The 19,739-nt window shown below is 39.3% G+C and overlaps 1 protein-coding gene across 1 annotated transcript in view; it reads right to left on the reverse strand.

Annotated features, from left to right (window-relative positions):
• Nucleotides 1-2,609: 2,609 nt before the first annotated feature.
• The window catches only part of LOC103194407 (flavin-containing monooxygenase 5-like), a 25,596-nt gene continuing 8,466 nt past the window's right edge, over nt 2,610-19,739 (reverse strand). Inside the window, exons 2-8 of the mRNA XM_007937793.1 lie at nt 18,351-18,539; nt 17,741-17,903; nt 13,852-13,994; nt 12,686-12,885; nt 6,731-7,080; nt 4,699-4,771; nt 2,610-2,964 (exon numbers count right to left, since the gene is read on the reverse strand). Of these exons, the coding sequence (XP_007935984.1) occupies nt 2,610-2,964; nt 4,699-4,771; nt 6,731-7,080; nt 12,686-12,885; nt 13,852-13,994; nt 17,741-17,903; nt 18,351-18,539 (1,473 nt within the window). The remainder of the gene's footprint in view (nt 2,965-4,698; nt 4,772-6,730; nt 7,081-12,685; nt 12,886-13,851; nt 13,995-17,740; nt 17,904-18,350; nt 18,540-19,739) is intronic.

Here is a 19,739-nt window from a genome sequence, read left to right on the forward strand (position 1 = left end):
TGAGTGCTTCAGGGTTGTATCCTTTCACCATACTTATTCAATCTGTATGCTGAGCAAATAATCCAAGAAACTGGACTATAAGAAGAAGAAAGAGGCATCAAGATTGGAGGAAGAATCATTAATAACCTGTGAAATGCTGATGACACAACTTTGCTTACTGAAAGTGAGGATGACCTGAAGTACTTGTTGATGAAGATTGAAAAATACATTCTGCAGTATGGATTACATCACAATATAAAGAAAACAAAAATCCTCACAACTGGACCTATACGAAGCATTATGATAAATGGAGAAAATATTGAAATTGTCAAGACTTCACATTACCTGGTTCTACAATCAGCACCAATGGAAGCAGCAGTCAGAACATCAGACGATGTATAGCACTGAGCAAACTGGCTGCAAAAGAACTCTTTCAAGTGCTGAAGAGCAAAGACATCTCCTTGAGGACTAATGTGCACCTGACACTAGCCATGCTATTTTCATTCACCTCATAAGCAAGTGAGAGCTGGAAAATGAATAAGGAAGACCAAAGAAGAATTGATGCTTTTGAACTGTGGTGTTGGTGAAGAATACTGAAAGTGCCATGGACCGCTAAAAGGACTAACAGGTCTGTCCTGGAGGGAGTGCAGCCAGAATGTTCCTTGGAGGAGAGAATGGCCAGACTTCGTCTTACATACTTTGGTCATGTTGTCAGAAGGGACCTTTCCCTGGCAAAGGATGTCATGCTTGGTAAGGTGGAGGGTCAATGAAAGAGGGGAAGGCCCTCAACAAGATGGATTGACACTGTGGCAGCAGTGATAGGCTTAAGTATAGCAAGAATTATGGAGCTGGCTCAGGAGTGGGCGGTGTTTCTTTCTGCTGTGTGTAGGCTCGCTATGAGTCGGAGATGACTCGATGGCACCTAACAACAGTGACAACAATGGCTTGTTCAATAAAGGAACATGGAAGAGAGTTGTAATGGATGAGGTCAGAGAAGTATTTGGCTCTTATTCTGAGTGATATGGAAGCTATAGTTGATTTTGGGCAGAAAGGTGTCATGATCTGACTTCTTACATTTTTGGAATATCATTTTGGTTGTTACAATGAGAATGTTATGGTTGTTTTCGAGTGCCTTACAGTTGATTCCAATTCATAGCGACCCCATGTGATGAAGTAGAGCTACTCTGTAGAGTTTTCTAGGCTGTAATCTTTATGGAAACAAATTGCCATACCTTCCACCCACAGAAATGCTGATGGGCTCAAACTAGCAACCTTTCGGTTAGCAGCTGAGTCCTTTAACCACTGCACTACCAATGTGCCTTATAATGAGAGTAGACATAGAAATTAGGGTTTAGGAAGAAGTCCAGGTAAGTGACTACCACAATGATACCACAGTGGTGACATGAACCAAGATGCAGCAGTGGAGGTGGTGAGAAGTGGTGAGATCCTGAATCTATTTTGGAAGTGGCAAGATTTGTTGACAAATTGGTTGTGAAATATGAAAGGGAATAATCAAGGGCACTTGAAACTTTTTGGTTGGAGACCAAAAAGATGAAGTTGTCATTTACAGAACTGAAGGATGCCCACAGGTGAGCAGGTTGAGGGGTAAACCTCAGGAGTTTGCTTTAGTCTGAATATGCTGAATAGGCATTTGGTGATGTGGGTCTAAGCTTTAGGAACGGTCAGGCCTGGAGATAGGAGGTGGGCATCATTAGGGCATAAATAACATTATAATTAAAGCCATGAGACCAGATGTCAGCCACTGCATCTGTTTATTCCTAGTGCTCAGCCCAATGTCTGACACAGAAGATGCTTAAGAAATAGATTCTTGAGTAAATGAAAGGATGAATAATACAGTTTAGAGAAACGAATACAAACTGTTATACAGAATATCAGAAGAAAGCTTAGACAGAGCCTGGTGATTGAGTGATTTGATTAGGAAGTAAAGGAATATTTCATCTCTCTTATTAATTGTAGAAGTCTCTGAGAATGTTCCACATACCCACCATTTTTACTCCTGAGTATTTCTATAGATTTCTGTATGTTTATTATAGCACTTACTCTATGTACTTTTGATAGTTTTAATAGAACACAAAAATGTATTTGATTCCTGCCTTCTATTATGTCCCCTTTTCCCCTCCATGCCCTAAAGAAATCCCTCAATAATACCTGAAATAACCAGTTACCTCAATTTCCATGATGCTATAGAATGTGATCTTATTGGAAAGAGTTTCTGACAGACATTTTTTTTTTTTTTTTTTTACTGGTAACATTTTCCAGATCATTTGAAGAAATACTCCCCCCCACCCAACTGTGCTTTAGGTGCAAAACTACCTCATTGGCTAGTAACTTGTGAGTTTACTATAAAGGAGGGCCTTGGAGAATTTCATGTAGCTTTGTCAAATTATAGAAATTTCAACATTAAACTTTTATGAGAATCATGCCATTTGAAATCTCTTGATGATATCTCTAATTTTGCTCAAGATACTCATGCCTGAGAACGTTTGGAATGATGAGGTAATTCACTGTTCTAACCTAGTTGGAATTGAGGGAAAAGTAATTGCACATATCTAGCCTCTTAATTAGTGTGTGTCATTGTTGGCCTATAATATAAAAATGACCATAGAAAATTATCCTTTAATAATGATGATAGTGAGAATGAAAAGGAGAAGGGCTGCACAGATACTTTTAAGCCAAAGCGGTGCAGATGAGGGATGCTGGCCAGAGCTGAGGATGCGAGTCCTCAGGGGCTTGATGATTCGCTCTCTCTGGGTCAGGATGGCTTCCCGGGCCTGAGCCCACTTCCCTGGGCCCTGCAGGCGGTACTGGTATGGGGTGCACGGACCAAAGAAAACCTCCATGGCCAGCTTTGGATCCCACAGGAACAGTGAGAACAGGTTGGGTTTCACTCCGATTTCAGAGGCAATTTCATCCATGTAATCCACATACTGCACTCGGCGTGTATCACGGGGATTATTCAGGAATCTGAAACCAGGAGACACATCAGAAACCCTAAGACAGATGATAAACTCCAACCCTTCCAACACATGCCCAGCCTCTGAACAATGTGTGGACCTTGTGTGAAGGGATGATCTGTGGGAAAAAAACAATTACAGTTAAGTGCTTGAATACTGGCCCAAACGCTGGAGTTTCGAATCCACTCAGAGGCATCTCTGGAGATGTGCCTGGTGATCTGCTTCGGAAAGATTATGGAGCAGTTTTACTCTGCACGCACAAGGTTACCAGAGGTTGGAATTGATTCAATAGAAACTAACAACACACAGCAAACCATTGATAAAGGGGCTCTGGTGGTGGAACAGTTAGATGCTCAGATGCAAACCAAAAGCTTGTTAATTGGAATCAACCCACAGGCTTCGTGGGAAGGTGGTCTGTGCATAAAAATTACCAAAACCCAAAACCAAATCCACTGTTGTCGAGCTGATTCCTACTCATAGTAATCCTATTGGACAGAGTGGAACTGCCTCATAAGGTTTCCAAAGCTGTAAATCTTTACGGAAGCAGGCTGCCACATCTTTCTCCCCTGGAACAGCTGGTGGATTCAAACCGCTGACCTTTTTGTTAGCAGCTGAATGCTTTAATCACTGTGCCACCAGAGCTCCTTCATAAAGATTACAACCTAGAAAACTCTATGGGGCAGTTTGACTCTGTCACATGGGCTTTCTATAAATCAGAATTGGCTGGACAGCACCTAACAAAAACAAGCAATTGATGATTTCTCCAAAAAGTGAAAGAGAAAATTGCTTTTCAGGTTTCTGTTACCCTGTTCTCAGTGGTCTCTAATGAAATACTCATGCATATGCATTTACCGCCCCCCCCCTCAAATTCTTCCAAGGGTTTTGGATACTAATAGAGGGTGTAAGAAGATTTTTGTCTTATTAATGATATCCTTCCTTACCTAAATTCTGTAACTGAGGACATTGTATTTTTGCCATGTATTTGGTTCTCATCAGAATAATCTCATTTGGGCACTTACTAAAACTATATGTGAATTTCACAGGCCACTGTGAGACTGACTATATTCCACTTCTTAGCTTTGGGTATGTATGAAATTCATTTGATTTTATGTATTACTGAGATGCAATTCCTGGCCCACCTTTTTTAACCAAAGTTCCTGAAAAACTGATTATTCTTAGGATATAATCTCTTTTAGGAATTTTAGGAAACATGTTGTGACATTCACATTGTGGATTTTCAACAAATATTTGTTGAGTAAAATAAACTACATTCCTTATGCCAGTGTTTGAAAATAATTTTCCATTGAGAAGATTTGGCACAACCTACAAAATTTTAATCAGATTCTGTAGTGATTTACCAGCTCATTTCTCACATTGATTTATCTTTCCAGCTCTTTGAAAGAATGAAACAATCTCCATCACCTTAATTTTCATATGTATCCTGTCTCTAAGGCTATGACATGACATAATTTACAATTGCATAATGTATCTAGTTTTTCATGGACTTTCAACAACAGTTCTGATATTTTCATGGTGGACCATTCTGTATCCATTCTACCCCATAAACATTTCATACATGAAATTATGCTTAGTTGAGAGAAAGTAAAAAAGTTGACAACTTGAGATCTCATCTAGGCAAACAGACCCAGATTCCTTAATGAGGAAAATTTAAAGAATATTTAATTGGCAAACAGCTTCACCTAAACACTTGAAATTGATTTATACCAAGAAATACGTATCTTACTCTTTTTCATTTTTTTTTCTCTTCTTTGTTATGTCAGCCACCATGTCACTCACTGAAGGTAATTGGTTTAATCCTAGGGAAAAAAAAATGCAAACATGAATATTGTTTTCTTAATGAGAAGATAACCCGAGAGTCAATATCATAGAGAGCATCATGAGGGAGGTGATGCAGGAGTTGGGGAGATGAACCCTGGGGTTGCTCTGCAATGCCCACCCCTCATGGTTTTATTAGGTGCACATCCTGACAGATGTAAAAACTTGTCCTTGTCACATGTATGAGTCACATTAGAGTCTTGACTAGCAGACCCTAAACCCTAGAACAAGTACTGACTAAAGGGAGTCACATTCAACTAACAAGACATAAATTAAGATGTCTATAGATCCATGTGGAAGTCCCTGGGTGGGACAGATGGTTAACATTTTTGGCTGGAAAGTTTGAAGGTTGACATACACCAAAGGAGCCTTAGAAGAAAGGCTTTGTGATCTGCTTCGGGAAAAATCAGCCAGTGAATACTCCATGGGGCACAGTTCTACTCGGTCACATATGAGGTTACCATGAGTTGGAGTTAACTCCACAGCTACTGGTTTTTAATTTTTTTAATAGTCCCATCACCGGAGTATTCACTTTGGCTCTCCTTTAAATAGTGAGATACTCTTGTGCATTTATATTATAGATTGGTTTAAAAATATATAACTGCAAGTGCTAATGACATTTGTCTCCTCATTGTTTTCATTGGACAGAGATTTGTTACTAAATTTGTGTCTTAACTCATGGAAGATACCTCCCAACTCTCCTTCATTCCTGTGATAACTGACACCCCACATTTTGAGAGACAGAATGTTCCAAGGAAATATGGGGAGTTTTTTAAAGGAGAAAGAAATAAATGGGCAGACATTAAAATGTGATAGAGATCATCTTATAAAAGTAGGGTTTGAATCTGCCTTCGCCAATTTAGTCTCCCCCTTAAAACTAATAATGATAATAAAGAATTACAACAAATGGCTGGTCTTCATTCTTTTGATCAATATTTATTAAATGCCTACAAAAGTCAAAATGCTTAACTTTTCATTCTTATTGCCCTGCAAAGTAGATATAAATATCCTTGTATTTATAGATGAGGAAATTGAGCGTTGTGGAGGTCGAGGTCAAGTAATATGCAAAATCATGCAGTTAGTACATGGTAGAGATGGATTGCAACCTAGGAGTTATTGGATTATGAAGTCCTTACTCTTATGATTCTCTCTGATGGTACAGTGCCTAAGGCATTTCACTGCTAACCAGAAGGAACTCCTTAGAAGAGTGGGCAATCTACTTCTGTAGAGATACTGCATTGGAAACCAAAGGAGGGGTCACTATGAGTCTGAATTGATTCTAGGAGATCTAGTGGTGCAGTGGTTAAAGCATTTGGGTACTAATCAAAAAGATTGGCAGTCTGAACCCACCAGCCACTCCATACGAGAAAGATAAAGCAGTGTATTTCCATAAAGACTTACAGCCTTGAAAACTCTATGGGGAAGTTCTACTCTGTCCAATAGGGTCTCTGTGAGTTAGAACTGACTCAGTGGCAATGGGTATGATTGTAGTGTGGTGCTGTTCTCATTACTTTATTACTCTGCCATAATTCACCTATTTGTCCTCTTTATATTTTGGATGAAACATTTGAGAAACAGGCAAAAATACTACCTTTGATTTTGGCTCATTTCAGAATGAGCTGGGCAACAGTGGGAAGTAAAATAACTCTATTTCCCACCAAGACCAAAGGTTGATAGCTCCTATCTCCTACGGTCCCCACTTCCTGCACTGTGTATATCACCACAGTGCTATAGTGGCTCTTTGCCAATAAGATGCCATCCAATCATAGCTTGAGGTAGTATTTTTCTATTGTAATTTTCATAAAGATTAGTTAGCTATCAAACATTGAATGGAGCTCAAATGGCAGAATCTCAAATACTGTAAGGTTAACTGCAGAGATGTTTTGCACCAGAAGACCCTTGCAATGACTTTGAAATCACATCACCTGTTCAGCACATACCCTTGAATACACGTACAGCCCATCGGCTCTGGAGTTCTGATGTGGGAATGGTGGCTCCCACTGGCTGGAGGATGCCGATGAAAGCTAGTGTTGCCTTCTCTAGCTGAGGAGGGAAGACAAATTTAAACATGGAGTGATGGCTGTCCAGAATTGTTGAATTGTTTTCCAAAAAAGGGAAAGAAAAAGTATATCCTGTGGCAAAAATGATAACATCAATGTTCTCTTTTGTGCCATCTTCAAAGATAACTGACGTCTCAGTGAACTCTCTTACATTTGGTTTCATCAAAACTCTTCCAGAAATTATGTGGTTGGGTAGATCATCACTGAAAGTAGCCTGATGACTCAGAAATCTGCAGAATAAGAATCAAAGTCCAGGAAAATTAATATACAGTAAAACCTGCAAAAGCCAGAACTCGTGTAAGGTAGAAACCTATCAGAGAAGGAAAACTGAAATACTATGAGAGGTGGAACTCAATGAAACTGCCTTGTTTTTCTGAGTCTCACAAGTTTTCCACCTCTGACAGAGTGCAGTCACTACCTTTCTTTCTCTCTCTATTTAGTGGGAAATGTTTCAGTTTTCCTTCTCTGACAAGTTTCTTTCTTCCACAGGTTCCAGCTTTCACAGCTTCTATAGGATTTTCCACTAAATAGAGAGTGATAGAAAAGTAGTGACTGTGCCCTGTCAAAGGCAGAAAACGTTTGAGACTCAGAAAAACAAGGCAGTCCTGCTGAGTTCCAGCTCTCAGTTTTCACTGAAGTCTTTTTGGAAAAGACTTGAGCTAAATAATGCTTAATGGAAGAGCTGTAGTTTTTACAAAAGATTTCTTGCACTCAATGTTTTTCTGAATTATAACTGAATGTTCAGAGCTAGTGTATACACATTAATATCAGTCAGTCAATAATGTTATTAAACTCTTAATATATGCAAAGAGAAGATTTTGAAAAGGGGTTTATAAGCATATACCAGTGATACATTGATTCTGTGTTGTTGTTAGGTGCAGTCAAGTAGGGTCTGACTTATAGCGACCCTATGTACAACAGACAAAAACACTACCCACTCCTGTGCCATTCTCCTAATCATTGCCATGCTTGAGCCCATTGTAGGAGTCACTGTGTTAACCCATGTCATTAAGGGTTTTCTTCTTTTTCAATGACCCTCTACTTTACCAAGAATGATATCCTTCTCCATTGACTCCTTCCTGATAAAATGACCAAAGTACCAGAGACAAACTCTTGCCATCCTTGCTTCAAATGAACATTTTGGCTGTCCTTCTAAGACAGATTTATTTGTTCTTCTGGCCATCCATGGTGTATTCAATATTCTTTGCCAACATCACAATTCAAATGCATGAATTCTTCTTTTGTTTTCTTTACTCATTGTCCAGCTTTCACATGGGTATGAGGTGACTGAAAATACCATGGCTTGAGTCAGGTGCACTTTAGTCTTCAAAGTGACATCTTTACTTTTTAGCATTTTAAAGATTCGCCCAATGTGATATGTCATTTGATTTCTTGACTTATTAAAAATACATGCTGAGCAAATAATAGAGGAAGCTGTAGTACATGAAGAAGAATGTGGGATTAGGATTGAAGGAAGACCCCTTAACAACCTGTGTTATGCAGATAACATAACCTTGTTTGCTGAAAGTGAAGATGACTTGAAGCACTTAGTGATGAAGATCAAAGACTACAGTCTTCAATGTGGATTATACCTCAACATAAAGAAAACAAAAATCCTCACAACTGGACCAATAAACAACATCATGATAAATGAAGAAAATGTTGAAATTGTCAAGGATTTCATTTACATGGATTGATTCTGTACTTTCCTTGCAGAACTTTTAAAAAGTTCTTTAAAAAGTCAAGGTGTTCATATGGGAACAGGAAATTCATATCATGTTCTGATTTCCATTTTTATTTCGAGAACCTGTGCTTTATTAAAGCATAAGAACCAATATGCTGACTTTCTAAATTTTACTAACATTTGTTATATAATTTTAGCACAGTTTTATTTCACTTGGATTGCATTAATAGGCTCTTAAGTGGTCTCCCTGTTCCCACCTTTAGCTGCCTACAATTTCTTCTCCATTCAGCAGCCAGAGTGATGTTTTCAGAATGTAAAGATATTCTTTCCTCCATGACTTTCTATTTCACTAAAACTAAAATCCAACATCATTACCATGCCCTCGTCCTACAAAGGGAGCTCTGGTGGCGTAACAAAGGTATTTGACTGCTAACCAGAAGGCTGGTGGTTCAAACCCACCAGCCACTCCTCAGAAAGAAGATTGGGCAATCTACTTGCGCAGAGATCTGAAGTCTGGTCCCTGCCTACCTCTCTGCTTTCGTTTCTTACCACTTTCTCCTCTCTGTACTTCCACTACACTGGGCTTCTTGCTCTTCCTTGGACAAATCAAGCTCATTCTTGCCTTTGATCCTGATGTTTCATCTGTCTGGAATGTTATTTCTTCAGGTAATCTGATACATTCACCTCTTGCTTCCTCCAGATGCCTACTTATATGCTTGCTCATCAGATAAGTTCTCTTAACTACTCTATCTAAAAAAGGACCTCTCTGTTCCTCTCTTTCCCCCATACTGCTTAAGTTTTCTTCATAGCACACATTACTCCATGTTATTGTATTGTATGTTGACTTGTTGGTTTCTCCCCTCCTAGAAAGGAAGCCCAGTGAGAGCTGAGACTCTGTCTGTCATAGTCACTACTCTACTGCCACAACCCAAAACCCTACTTGACCACAGTAGGAACTAAAAAAAATTCATTGAATTTACTTATCTATAATAGGCAGAATTAGATAGATAATTTTATGTATTCATCCATTTACACCTCACAAGAGATAGGCAGATAATGATTTCATTTTACCAACATAAAAAGACAAAAGAGAGGGAAAATGTTATTATGCTACTTTCCCATGGTTATGTGGCAAATAAACATTAGATATTTGTTAAGACAAGTCTGGTGATGGCAGGGCCTGTGCTTTTTCTACTTTGCCACGGCTTTGATTCAAAGTGCCCATAGTACTAATTCTCATAGTGCACAAAAACTGCATTTTGTGAGAGCATATAATTTTCTATTCTATAGTAAACCTGGGGAGCTCTGGTGGCATAGTGTCTAAGGCACTTGACTGCTAAGCAGAAGGCTGGTGGTTCAAACCCACCAGCCACTCCTTGGAAGGAAGATGGGGCAATCTACTTCCATAGAGATACTGCCTCGAAACCCAAGGAGAGGTTGCTATGAGTCGGGTCTGACTCAAAGGCACATAACAACAACAACATAGTAAACCTGATATATATGGGCATATAAATTAAAGTATCTTTTTTCTCACTGAAGACAAAATGAATTTATCATTCATGGTTTTTTCAAAAGATATTTTCAACCACAAATAAATTTATATTCTTTATCCTGGAGATGACTATATATTCACTAAAGGAAAAATATTTTTCTTCTATCTTTCCTAATGTTTTCAAACAAAATTTTATTCTATAACACATATGGTAAATAAGAATTGAAGTTCAAGAGAATTAATATAGTCTTTTTGGAAAGGAGTGAAATTAATTAATGCTTAATGAAAGAATCACATTTTTTTTTAACATATATATATATTTTTTTTCTCACAAAAGATGGACTAATTTCCTGGGCCTATCCCAACAAAGTACCACAAACTAGGTAGCTTATAAGAATGGACTTTTTTGTCTCATAGGTTTGTATGTTAATGTTCTAAATTCAGGGTGTCAGTAGGGTTATACTCTCTGGTAAGGGTCTAGGGAAAATCCTTTCTAATATATCTCTGGTTTCTGGTAGCCCTGAATGTTTCTTGGCTTCCTCCTGCAGTATAACACCTTCTTTGCGTCCTTCCTTACATGGCAATCTTCTCTTTGTCTCTCTGTGCTTCTTCTCCTCCTTTATAAGGCACCACTCAGAATGAATTAGGACCTACCCAACTTTAGGATGATTTCATGTTAACTTAACTGATAACATCTTCAAAAATCTTATTTCCAACCAAAGTCAGGTTCACAAGTACTAGACAGGGCTTGACATGAATTTTTTGGGAAACAATATTTGTATTTTTCCTAAATATTGCTCTTTTCAACTTCATGAGTTTTTTTTTTTTTTCTTTTTACTTTTTTTGTATTTAAGGAATTGATGAAATTCACCTCTGCAGAGTTCTGCTGTGTCTTCTTGCAGCAGACATCTCGTGTACCTTCTCTGTTTTCATTGTCTATCCCAGAAGATTTTTCTGGCTTCATTGTGTATTTCTCAAGATTTAGTGTGCAGAATAGACCACTCTACATTTGTACAAAAGTTGGGTAATGTGTCCTGATTTGTTTTCAGTAAATTCCTGATGAGTCTCACCTTTCCTCACACACACACCCTCACACTAGTTTTGGGCCACAGCAGTTGATGGGTTAATTCTTTTAGCTTACCTGCTTGCTACTATGTAATAGTACATCTGAGCACAGCAAGGGCTCAGATGATATTTATTGACTTAGTACACTTTACACTATTTTGTGATATTCTCCTTCCTATTCTCTCCTCCTTACTCCTGATTCTATTTCCTCCCTCAGTATTCATTAAAGACTACTTTTTTTCTTCAGCTCCCTTTAACTCTTGGGATCTCTTGCCTTCTGATCTAGGGCTTCAGTTTTTCTCTTTCCAGAACACTGGTTCTTAAGCCAGAGTGGGAATGTGGGGGGAGAAGTGTGTGTGTGTGTGTGTGTGTGTGTGTTTGAATGTGTAAAAAGGAGAATACCAGAGATACCTGTTCAAACTTGACCAGTCTGCCTCCTCCCAATCCTGATAATTACACCCTCCACCACTGACATTTTGATATCTGTTCCCAGGGTTGAGACTCTGAAATCACTCTCTCCAAGCTTAACGTCTACTTGGAATTTCAGGTTTATCTCTCCTAATGTCTGCTATATATCTGTATTCAGATACCTCATAAATATTGCAGAAACAGTTTTCTAAAACTTACATTATCAGCCACCCTCCTCTTACCTTCAAAAGCTGCTTTTCTTCAGAATTCCTTACCTTTGTAATATGATATACTCTCTACTCAGTCATTGAAGCTACAAACTGGATGTCAGTAAATACAAAATGATACAAAATTGTTGAATATTTACTCTTTGCTGGGGACTACTATAAGCTATATGTATATATTCCTATTTATTGCTCAAAACAATTTTCTAAGTTGATACTAATGATATCCCAATTTTGTATATAAATGGAGCACAAGTTTACGTGGTGTAGTGCCTCAGGCATTTGACTGGTAACCAGAAGGTTGGTGGTTCAAACCCACCAGCCACTCCTCAGAAGGCAGGTTGGGCAATCGACTTCCGTAGTGATACTGCCTCGGAAACCCAAGCAGGGGTTGCTATGAATCAGATCTGACTTGAGGGCAGTGAGTTTTTTTTTCTTGGTTTTTAGTAAGTGGCAAATCTAGGATTCAAACTCCCACTGTCTGGATCCAAAGCACATGCCCAATCTCCATTCTCTCCTGCTTTCTCTCTATCAGAACACTATTTGAGACAAAGAAAATGTGTGTTGCATTTCAAAGATTCCCTCCAAGTCTCTTATCTTACTACATTATAATACCCAATCCCTGATTCTTTCCATCGGCCTGGGAAAATGGAGTTGATTTTTATCACATCTGAGCCTTGTCGTCCACCATTTGAAAGGCTCAGAGTCTAAAGAAGAAGGAAACAGCAGCCTGAGAACATGAAGGACAGAAGCAGATGAAGTTGCCATCATATTCCTAAAACTCATTTTTTTCCTATAAGTTAATTGAGTAGAATGTTCCAAAGAAATATAAGAAAGGAAACTATGATAAATATTCTCATAAGAAGGTTAAGTATATTTTCTGATCTAATTATTCCAAATTGCAGACACAATTATTTTTTTAAAAAATAGTAGAACAAACAAACAAAAATAGTAGAACATACCTGTGTTGAGGTTGCAAACCATAAATGTCATGGTTAAATCGTGCATTTAATTTATTCTCTGCCCATCTGTTCATTAAAGATGTTGGGTAGAATTTTTTGAGGATAGAGTTGAAACGAGTGAAAAGAATAGTGTCCGTGGGCATCCCATAATCCCAGACCCGGTTCCAAATCCATGCACCCCGCCTTGTGCTGAGGAACACCTAAGAGTAAGTGCACATAAATTAAAAATATCTGCCTCACAATGTTAAGTTTTCTTTCATAGCATCCTTTTCTCAGTACCTCATATATCTTTTGTTTGGCTCACTAGGAGAAATGATAAGAACTCTCTTGCCTTTTTACCAGCTATGCAACAGATACAGTCACAGATAGCTACACATGCTCACACACACAGACACACACCTGACATACTACTTAGGGCCCCAGAGATCAGCCCAAACCTTCCTATAGCTCTCACCCACTATCCCTTTGAACCTTCACCAAAGCAGTATTTGAAGTCTGGAATGTCTTAAATTTTAAATTCTGAATAACCAAATAATGGAAGAAGACTAGAAATCAACAAATAGACATATAAGGTCCCATCAATGTGCTAATTACAATTTTGTAAGATTTATAATATTTAATTCATATGTATCCCTCCCTGGTGGCTTAAGGCATTTGACTGCTAACCAGAAGCCTGGTGGTTCAAACCCACCAGCCACTTCTTGGGCAATCTATTTCAGTAGTGATATCGCCTTGGAATCTCAAGGAGGGGTGGCTATGAGTCTGATCTGACTTGACAGCAGTGAGTGAGGAATTTAGGTATGGAAGGGATCAGAGTTGGGTGGTAATGTTAAATGTCACATCAATGAACAATAAAAGGATTTGAAAATATGGTGTTCTGCTATGCTCACTTAAAAAATTCTTGGCTGAGCTGATGAAGTTCACATTCTTTGGTAAAAATAAACAATATACCAGTCATTAAAGTTTGCAATATTTATTTTTGTTTCATTCCCACTACTTTTTGGAGTAGATTATTGAAATGTCTTCAGGTAAAACAGGTATGAAGAGGTAATTAACCATCAGGACTGAAGCAATGTGAGAACATGCTTACACACATTTCATACACTACTTCTATCTCAGAGGGCATCGGATGGGACACAATGAGAAGAAAATTTTAGAAGCCAAACCTGTTCAGCTACATGACTGAGCTCAACCGCTAAATCAACTCCAGAATTTCCAATGCCGATCACAATAATTCTCTTCTCCTGAAATTTATCTGGCCTCTTGTATTCCAAACTGTGGATATATTGACCTTTGAACCTCTTGATCCCTATGGGTAAGAACAGAATTGTTCAAGCCTTGGTCATTACTTTACCGAAAGAGAGGTGTGACTTATGCCCTCATGTAATGGGAGATGATCTCTAGGCACCTGGAATGCTGTATCTGATAGAAGTATCTTTATTAACCTGGGGCTTTGGCCACTAGACAATCTAGCAATGTGATTTATGAATGAGGACTTCAGGATATAAGCTCCAATCTCTCAAGGAAGTGGAGACTAAAGGTATTAGCTTAATATCTGGGAAGGGTTGGAGAGTAAAAATGAGACATGCAGACAGTATGTCATTTCCAAACCAAACCAAACTCACTGCTATTGAGTCAATTCCAACTCATAGCGATCCCCATTGGGTTTCCAAGGTGGCAAATTTTTATGGAAGTAGATTGCCCCAACTTCCTTGCACAAAGTGGGTGGTGGGTTTGAACCGCCAACCTTTTGGTTATATGATTGAGCCTCTAAAATTTTGGATACCAAAGGCTCAGGTGTGCTTTCTTGGCTGGCAATACTCTTTGTATATTGTTAAACATCATGGCTGTGAGAAGATAATATCATCCATGACTCCATGGGGATAGGATGACTGGGAGCTTTGCGCTTGAATCTTTTCTAGCCCTTACCCTAAGCATTACCTTCTTTGGTTAATTTTGACCTGTATCTTTGCCTGTAATAAACAATTAGTATAATAGCTTTCAGTGGATTTGGTGAGTCCTAGAAAATTATTAAACCTGAGGGAGGTTGTGGGGTCCCTAAAATTTGTAGCCAGCTAGTCTGAAGTAAGTGTGGTTTGGGGAAGCTCTTAAACTTGCAATTGATGTCAGAAGTGTTGGGCATCCTTGGCTGTCTGGAGGACTATGCCGTCAACTGCACAGTTTGACCAACTCTTGGTAATTCTCTTGAGACCTCTCATTTACTGATCTACTGATGATAGTTCTGGGGATTGTGGTTACCATACATCATCAGACAGAATGAATCTTTCTACAGTTTTTTTCTAAATTGTAAATTCCATGCTCAAACAGAGCTAAAGCCTCTAAGAAATTCAGATATCTCATTTTTGCATTCATTTCACTTATCTGGTGTAGTGGGTAAGGTGTTTGGCTGCTAACCAGAAGGTTAGCTGTTCATAACCCACCAGTTGCTCAGTGAAAGGAAGATGGGGTAATCTACTACTGTAAAGATTTACAACCTCGGAAACCCAATGGGGGTTGCTATAAGTCTGAATTGACTTGATTTTGGTTTTATGGTTTTATATCCTGCCTAAGGCACTTGACTGCTAACCAGAAGGCTGGAGGTTCAAAACCACTGTCACTCCTTGGAAGGAAGGTTGGGCAATCTACTTCTATAGTGATACTGCCTCAGAAACCCAAGGAGGGGTTGCTATGAGTCGGGTCCGACTTGACGGCACATAACAGCACAACAACAACATCCTGCCAAGTCTTCAAGGACAAGCTCACTCTTATTAAGTAATACATCTTCCTGACCTGTCATACCTGTTACTTACAACTACTGCACTGGACTGACTGATTCCCTCTGCTTTGCTTTCTGACCCAAGCTTCATTCTGATCTACCTTGTCTTCATCTCCTCCAGGGCACAGTATACCCTTCCTGCTAGCACTATCCACTCTGCTTTCTTCCTGGGGCAAAGGCTTCAACCTACAGAATCTGAAGCTAAGAGAATGTAAGAACTTTCTATTTTTTACTCACACATTTGCTCCGACTTAAAGAGAAGCCTCAATAGCAAAGCCATTTCATACCATTTCCTCTTTTATCAACATGGAATCTGCACATATGGACATATGGACTTTCCCTGCTTTTCTTGTGACACTGGACAGTCTCACTTAGTCCTGATTGTTGTTCAGTCCTTGCCCTGTTCCTTTAACCCTACAAGATTATTCAAATTTCCCTTTCTCACTGAAGTCTTGCACAGTCACCTGATCTGATATTGTAACATAGTCCCCTACTCTGACAGCTTTATCCCCTTCCCTGATTAATTTTTCTCCTCAACAGTTGTAGCCTCCAACATACTTATCCTATTTGGTCTGTCTCCATCTACTTTCAAGCAAACTCCTTGAGAGCAGAGGTTATGTCTGTTTTGTTCTCTACTGAATCTCTGACACACAGTCAGTACTCAATAAGCATTTTTTTTTTTTATTATTATTGTGATTTGGGTGAAAGTTTACAGAGCAAATTCACTTTCCATACAGCAGCTCACATACACTTTGCCTCATGTTATTGACTACCATTTCCCACAATGCAACAGCTACCCTCCCATTTCTTCCCCATAGTTACCTCTTCCCTGTGTCCTTCCCTCCAAGCACTCCTGACCCCTGAGCTGTCTCCCTGTGCATACACAGCCATTCTGTTCTCCCATGATTGATCTCTCCAAGGAGTGTGACTACCTAATGTAAATGTTCAGCTCATATCTCAATAAGCATTTCTTGAATGAATGAATACAGAAATGTTCAAATCTCTGACTAATTAAGTAACTAAAAATAACCTTTCTCTTGACCAATTATTACCTTCTTTATCTTCTCTAATAGTTGGAAACAGAGACATTCATAGCAAATCGGTGGGAGAGTCCAATATCTCCCGAGAACCCCAGAAGGGTCTATGCTTCAGCCTTCTCCAGGAAGACTGAGTACATATCCTGCTTCTAGAGATAAACAAGGAGACTTCCTGCAGATAAATCATTTCTACACTATTCCTTTCATGCAGGTGGTGGTAGTTCAGTTTGTGTGTCAACTTGGCCGGGCCTGGTTGAGTGGCTGGGCAGCTGGATGTAGTATTCCCCATGATGAGACTGTAATCAACTCCATGGTGGAATCTACTGGGAGCAGCTGAGTAGCTGCCTTAGGGAATGTGGTCTGCTTCCTGTATATAAGCAGAAGCCTTGGGGAATGGTTTCTAATTCATGACATGCTTGGATCCTGCTTATAGCTGTGTCGTTGTTCAGCAGCCTGCCATGATCTGCCGACCTTGGGACTTACAACAGACTTGAATTAATGGCCTGACATGTGGTTTGGTAACATCAGGACTGTGCCTTTTAATTTGTGGACCTTGGGCTTGTCAGCCTCAGCAACCAGTAAGTGCCTGAGTGAAGAGATGCCTCTAGCTTTAGTGAGCTGGGAGCAAGAGGCAAAGCTGAAGCCCAAGGCTGAGGGGCTTTCACACAGCCCCTAGAGCCTGGCACTTTGAACTCGGACTTAAAGCCTCCAAACTGTAAGAGAATAAATTCCAGTTTGTTATGGTCATCCCATTTGTGGTATATTCTTGTCAGAGTGGCACTAGGTAACCAGAACACAGGTATTTAAGGCTCCAAGTGGTAAATATCAGCACTGGCAGTCTGTGTTGGTACATGTGGGTGGTGACACTAATACATTAACATTTGTATTCATAGTGCTGTGCACATACAGACACATTTATTAATAAATCTAAATCTTAAAATATTTTCTGTAGCTATGATTTTACCATTTACTCTATTATCAACACAAAACAATTCCCACATTTTGGCTTCCAATAATCAGAAGTAGTGATGATGAGACATTAGTAATTTTTAACTTCAATTTATAACATTATGAATTATTTTAGTGGTCTTTCAAAGAACATGCATTGTTGTATATCAGAAAAAAGGTATATTTATTTGGAAAATATAGTGACTTTCAGAGTTATAAACTTTATTCAAAATTAGCTCCAGCAACAATTACAAAGCTTACAAAATCATTGCCTTAGAGATCTATATGACATACCTGGAAAGTTCTCGAATGGTAAGAAGGGATCAGTATAAAGGCCAGTACACACTAGGATCCCATCAAAGACATAGGATTCCTGCTTCCCTTCAGCCTCTACCACAACATCCCATTGTCCCGTGGAGGAGAAGTCAGAGCGCTTCCTCACACTGCACACCTTTGACTGAGGATGAGATAAACCCAGACACATGAGAACTGCTCCCAATTTCCCTTGTTTCCCAAGAATCTTTGCCTTACTGTATTAAGTCAGTACTGGCTACTCTCCCTTAGCAGATTTCTGTTCTTAGGGTTCCACAAAAAATTTCTTTATAATTGCCTTTCCCTATCAAGACCTTTTGAAGTAGAGACATAGTCTGATTTGCTCCAACTGTGGTTCTGAGTACATATCCTGCTTAGTGGTGAGCCAATACTTGATGTGCTGTCTGATGTTCTAGCCTATCTGCCATGCATTTTTCCTGAAGGAAGTGAGATAAGAAGCTGCCTTCACTGGAGATGTACATAAAGCAAACACCATGGTGGTGTGGTCACCTCTAAGACTGAGGAGACAACTTACCATACTTTGTTCTGGCTTGGCTCTTGGGTTCTACATATGCTGAGCATTCTCACTTACCAGAAACTGGATGTATTTCATAAGGTGAAAGTGTTTGGTGTACATCCTGAGGTACTCCATGATTTTGGAATTGTGCAAGTAGTTGGGATGATGATCAGGAAAAGGGTAATCACTGTAGGCAGTCATTTCCTTGGAAGTGTTGCTGGTGGCAGATTTATAGATACTTGGCCTGCCACCCTCAGGCTTCTCCTATTAAGAAAAAGGCACCCACTGTATTTTAATAATAAAACACTAGCAGTTTAAAAAGATATCTCTAAATATGTCAAATTATGAGGTACTTGGTTTAGTTTTTTCAGAGAAAGTAGATTCAATTTTCCATTACTTTTGCTGAGAGATATGATATCTGTGGTAAATAGTTAAAAAAAAAAAGCAATTAATTGTGTTGGAGAAAAAACAGAAATACATGAAGAGAAAAATGTATGTAGAATCACAGCAATTAAACCAGTTGCTGTGAAGTTGATTCTGGTTCACAGAGACCTCATGTGATTAGATTAGAACTGCACTCCACAGGGTTTCCATGGCTGACTTTTCGGAAATAGAGATGCAGACCTTTCTTTTGAGACACCTATGGATGTACTCAAATCTCCAAACCTTCAGTTAGCAGTAGAGTGCATTAGCCATTTGTACCACCCAAATGCAAAACACAATGTAACTGCTGCCATGGAGTCGGATCTGACTCATAGAAACTCCTTCTTGGGTGTCTGAGGCGGTATCACTATGGAAGTAGATTACCCAACCTTCCTTCCAAAGAGTGGCTGGTGGGTCTCAACCACCAGCAGTCAATTGCCTTAAGCACTACACCACCGGAGCTCCTTTATACACTCAGGGACTCCCAAATAGAACACCAAAAAAACAAAACAAAACAAAACAAAACTCACTGGCATTGAGTCAATTCTGACTCATAGAGACCCCCTTTGGGTTTTCCAGGCAGTAAATCTTTACGGAAGTAGATTGCCCAATCTTCCTCCTGAGAAGTGACTGGTAGGTTTGAACCACCAGCAGTCAAATGCCTTAGGCACTAGGCCACCAGAGCTCCTTAAACAGAACACCAAAGGGTGAAAATAACAGAGGAAGATATGGATTGGCTCTCTGCCCACAGATCTGGATGAGAATCAGAGTCCTAGGCTGAGAGGTAACTGGGGAGTCCTGGGCAGAGGGGAAGTCAGGAAGACCTGCTTGTGGTGACAGATGGAAAAGGATAAAAAATATAAGAAAACTAACTTTCTTTTTCACTTTTTTTTTTTTTAAACTGTGATTTAGGTGGAGATTTACAGAGCAAATTCACGTTCCATACAGCAGCAGTTTACATATACTTTGTCTCATGACATTGACCACAGTTTACCACAATGCAACAGCTCCCCTCCCACTTCCTCCCCATAGTTACCTCTT

The sequence above is a fragment of the Orycteropus afer genome, unplaced genomic scaffold (assembly GCF_000298275.1).
Source record: "Orycteropus afer afer isolate SDZICR_OR568_19922 unplaced genomic scaffold, OryAfe1.0 scaffold00044, whole genome shotgun sequence".
In the NCBI taxonomy this organism is placed as follows: Eukaryota; Metazoa; Chordata; class Mammalia; order Tubulidentata; family Orycteropodidae; genus Orycteropus; species Orycteropus afer.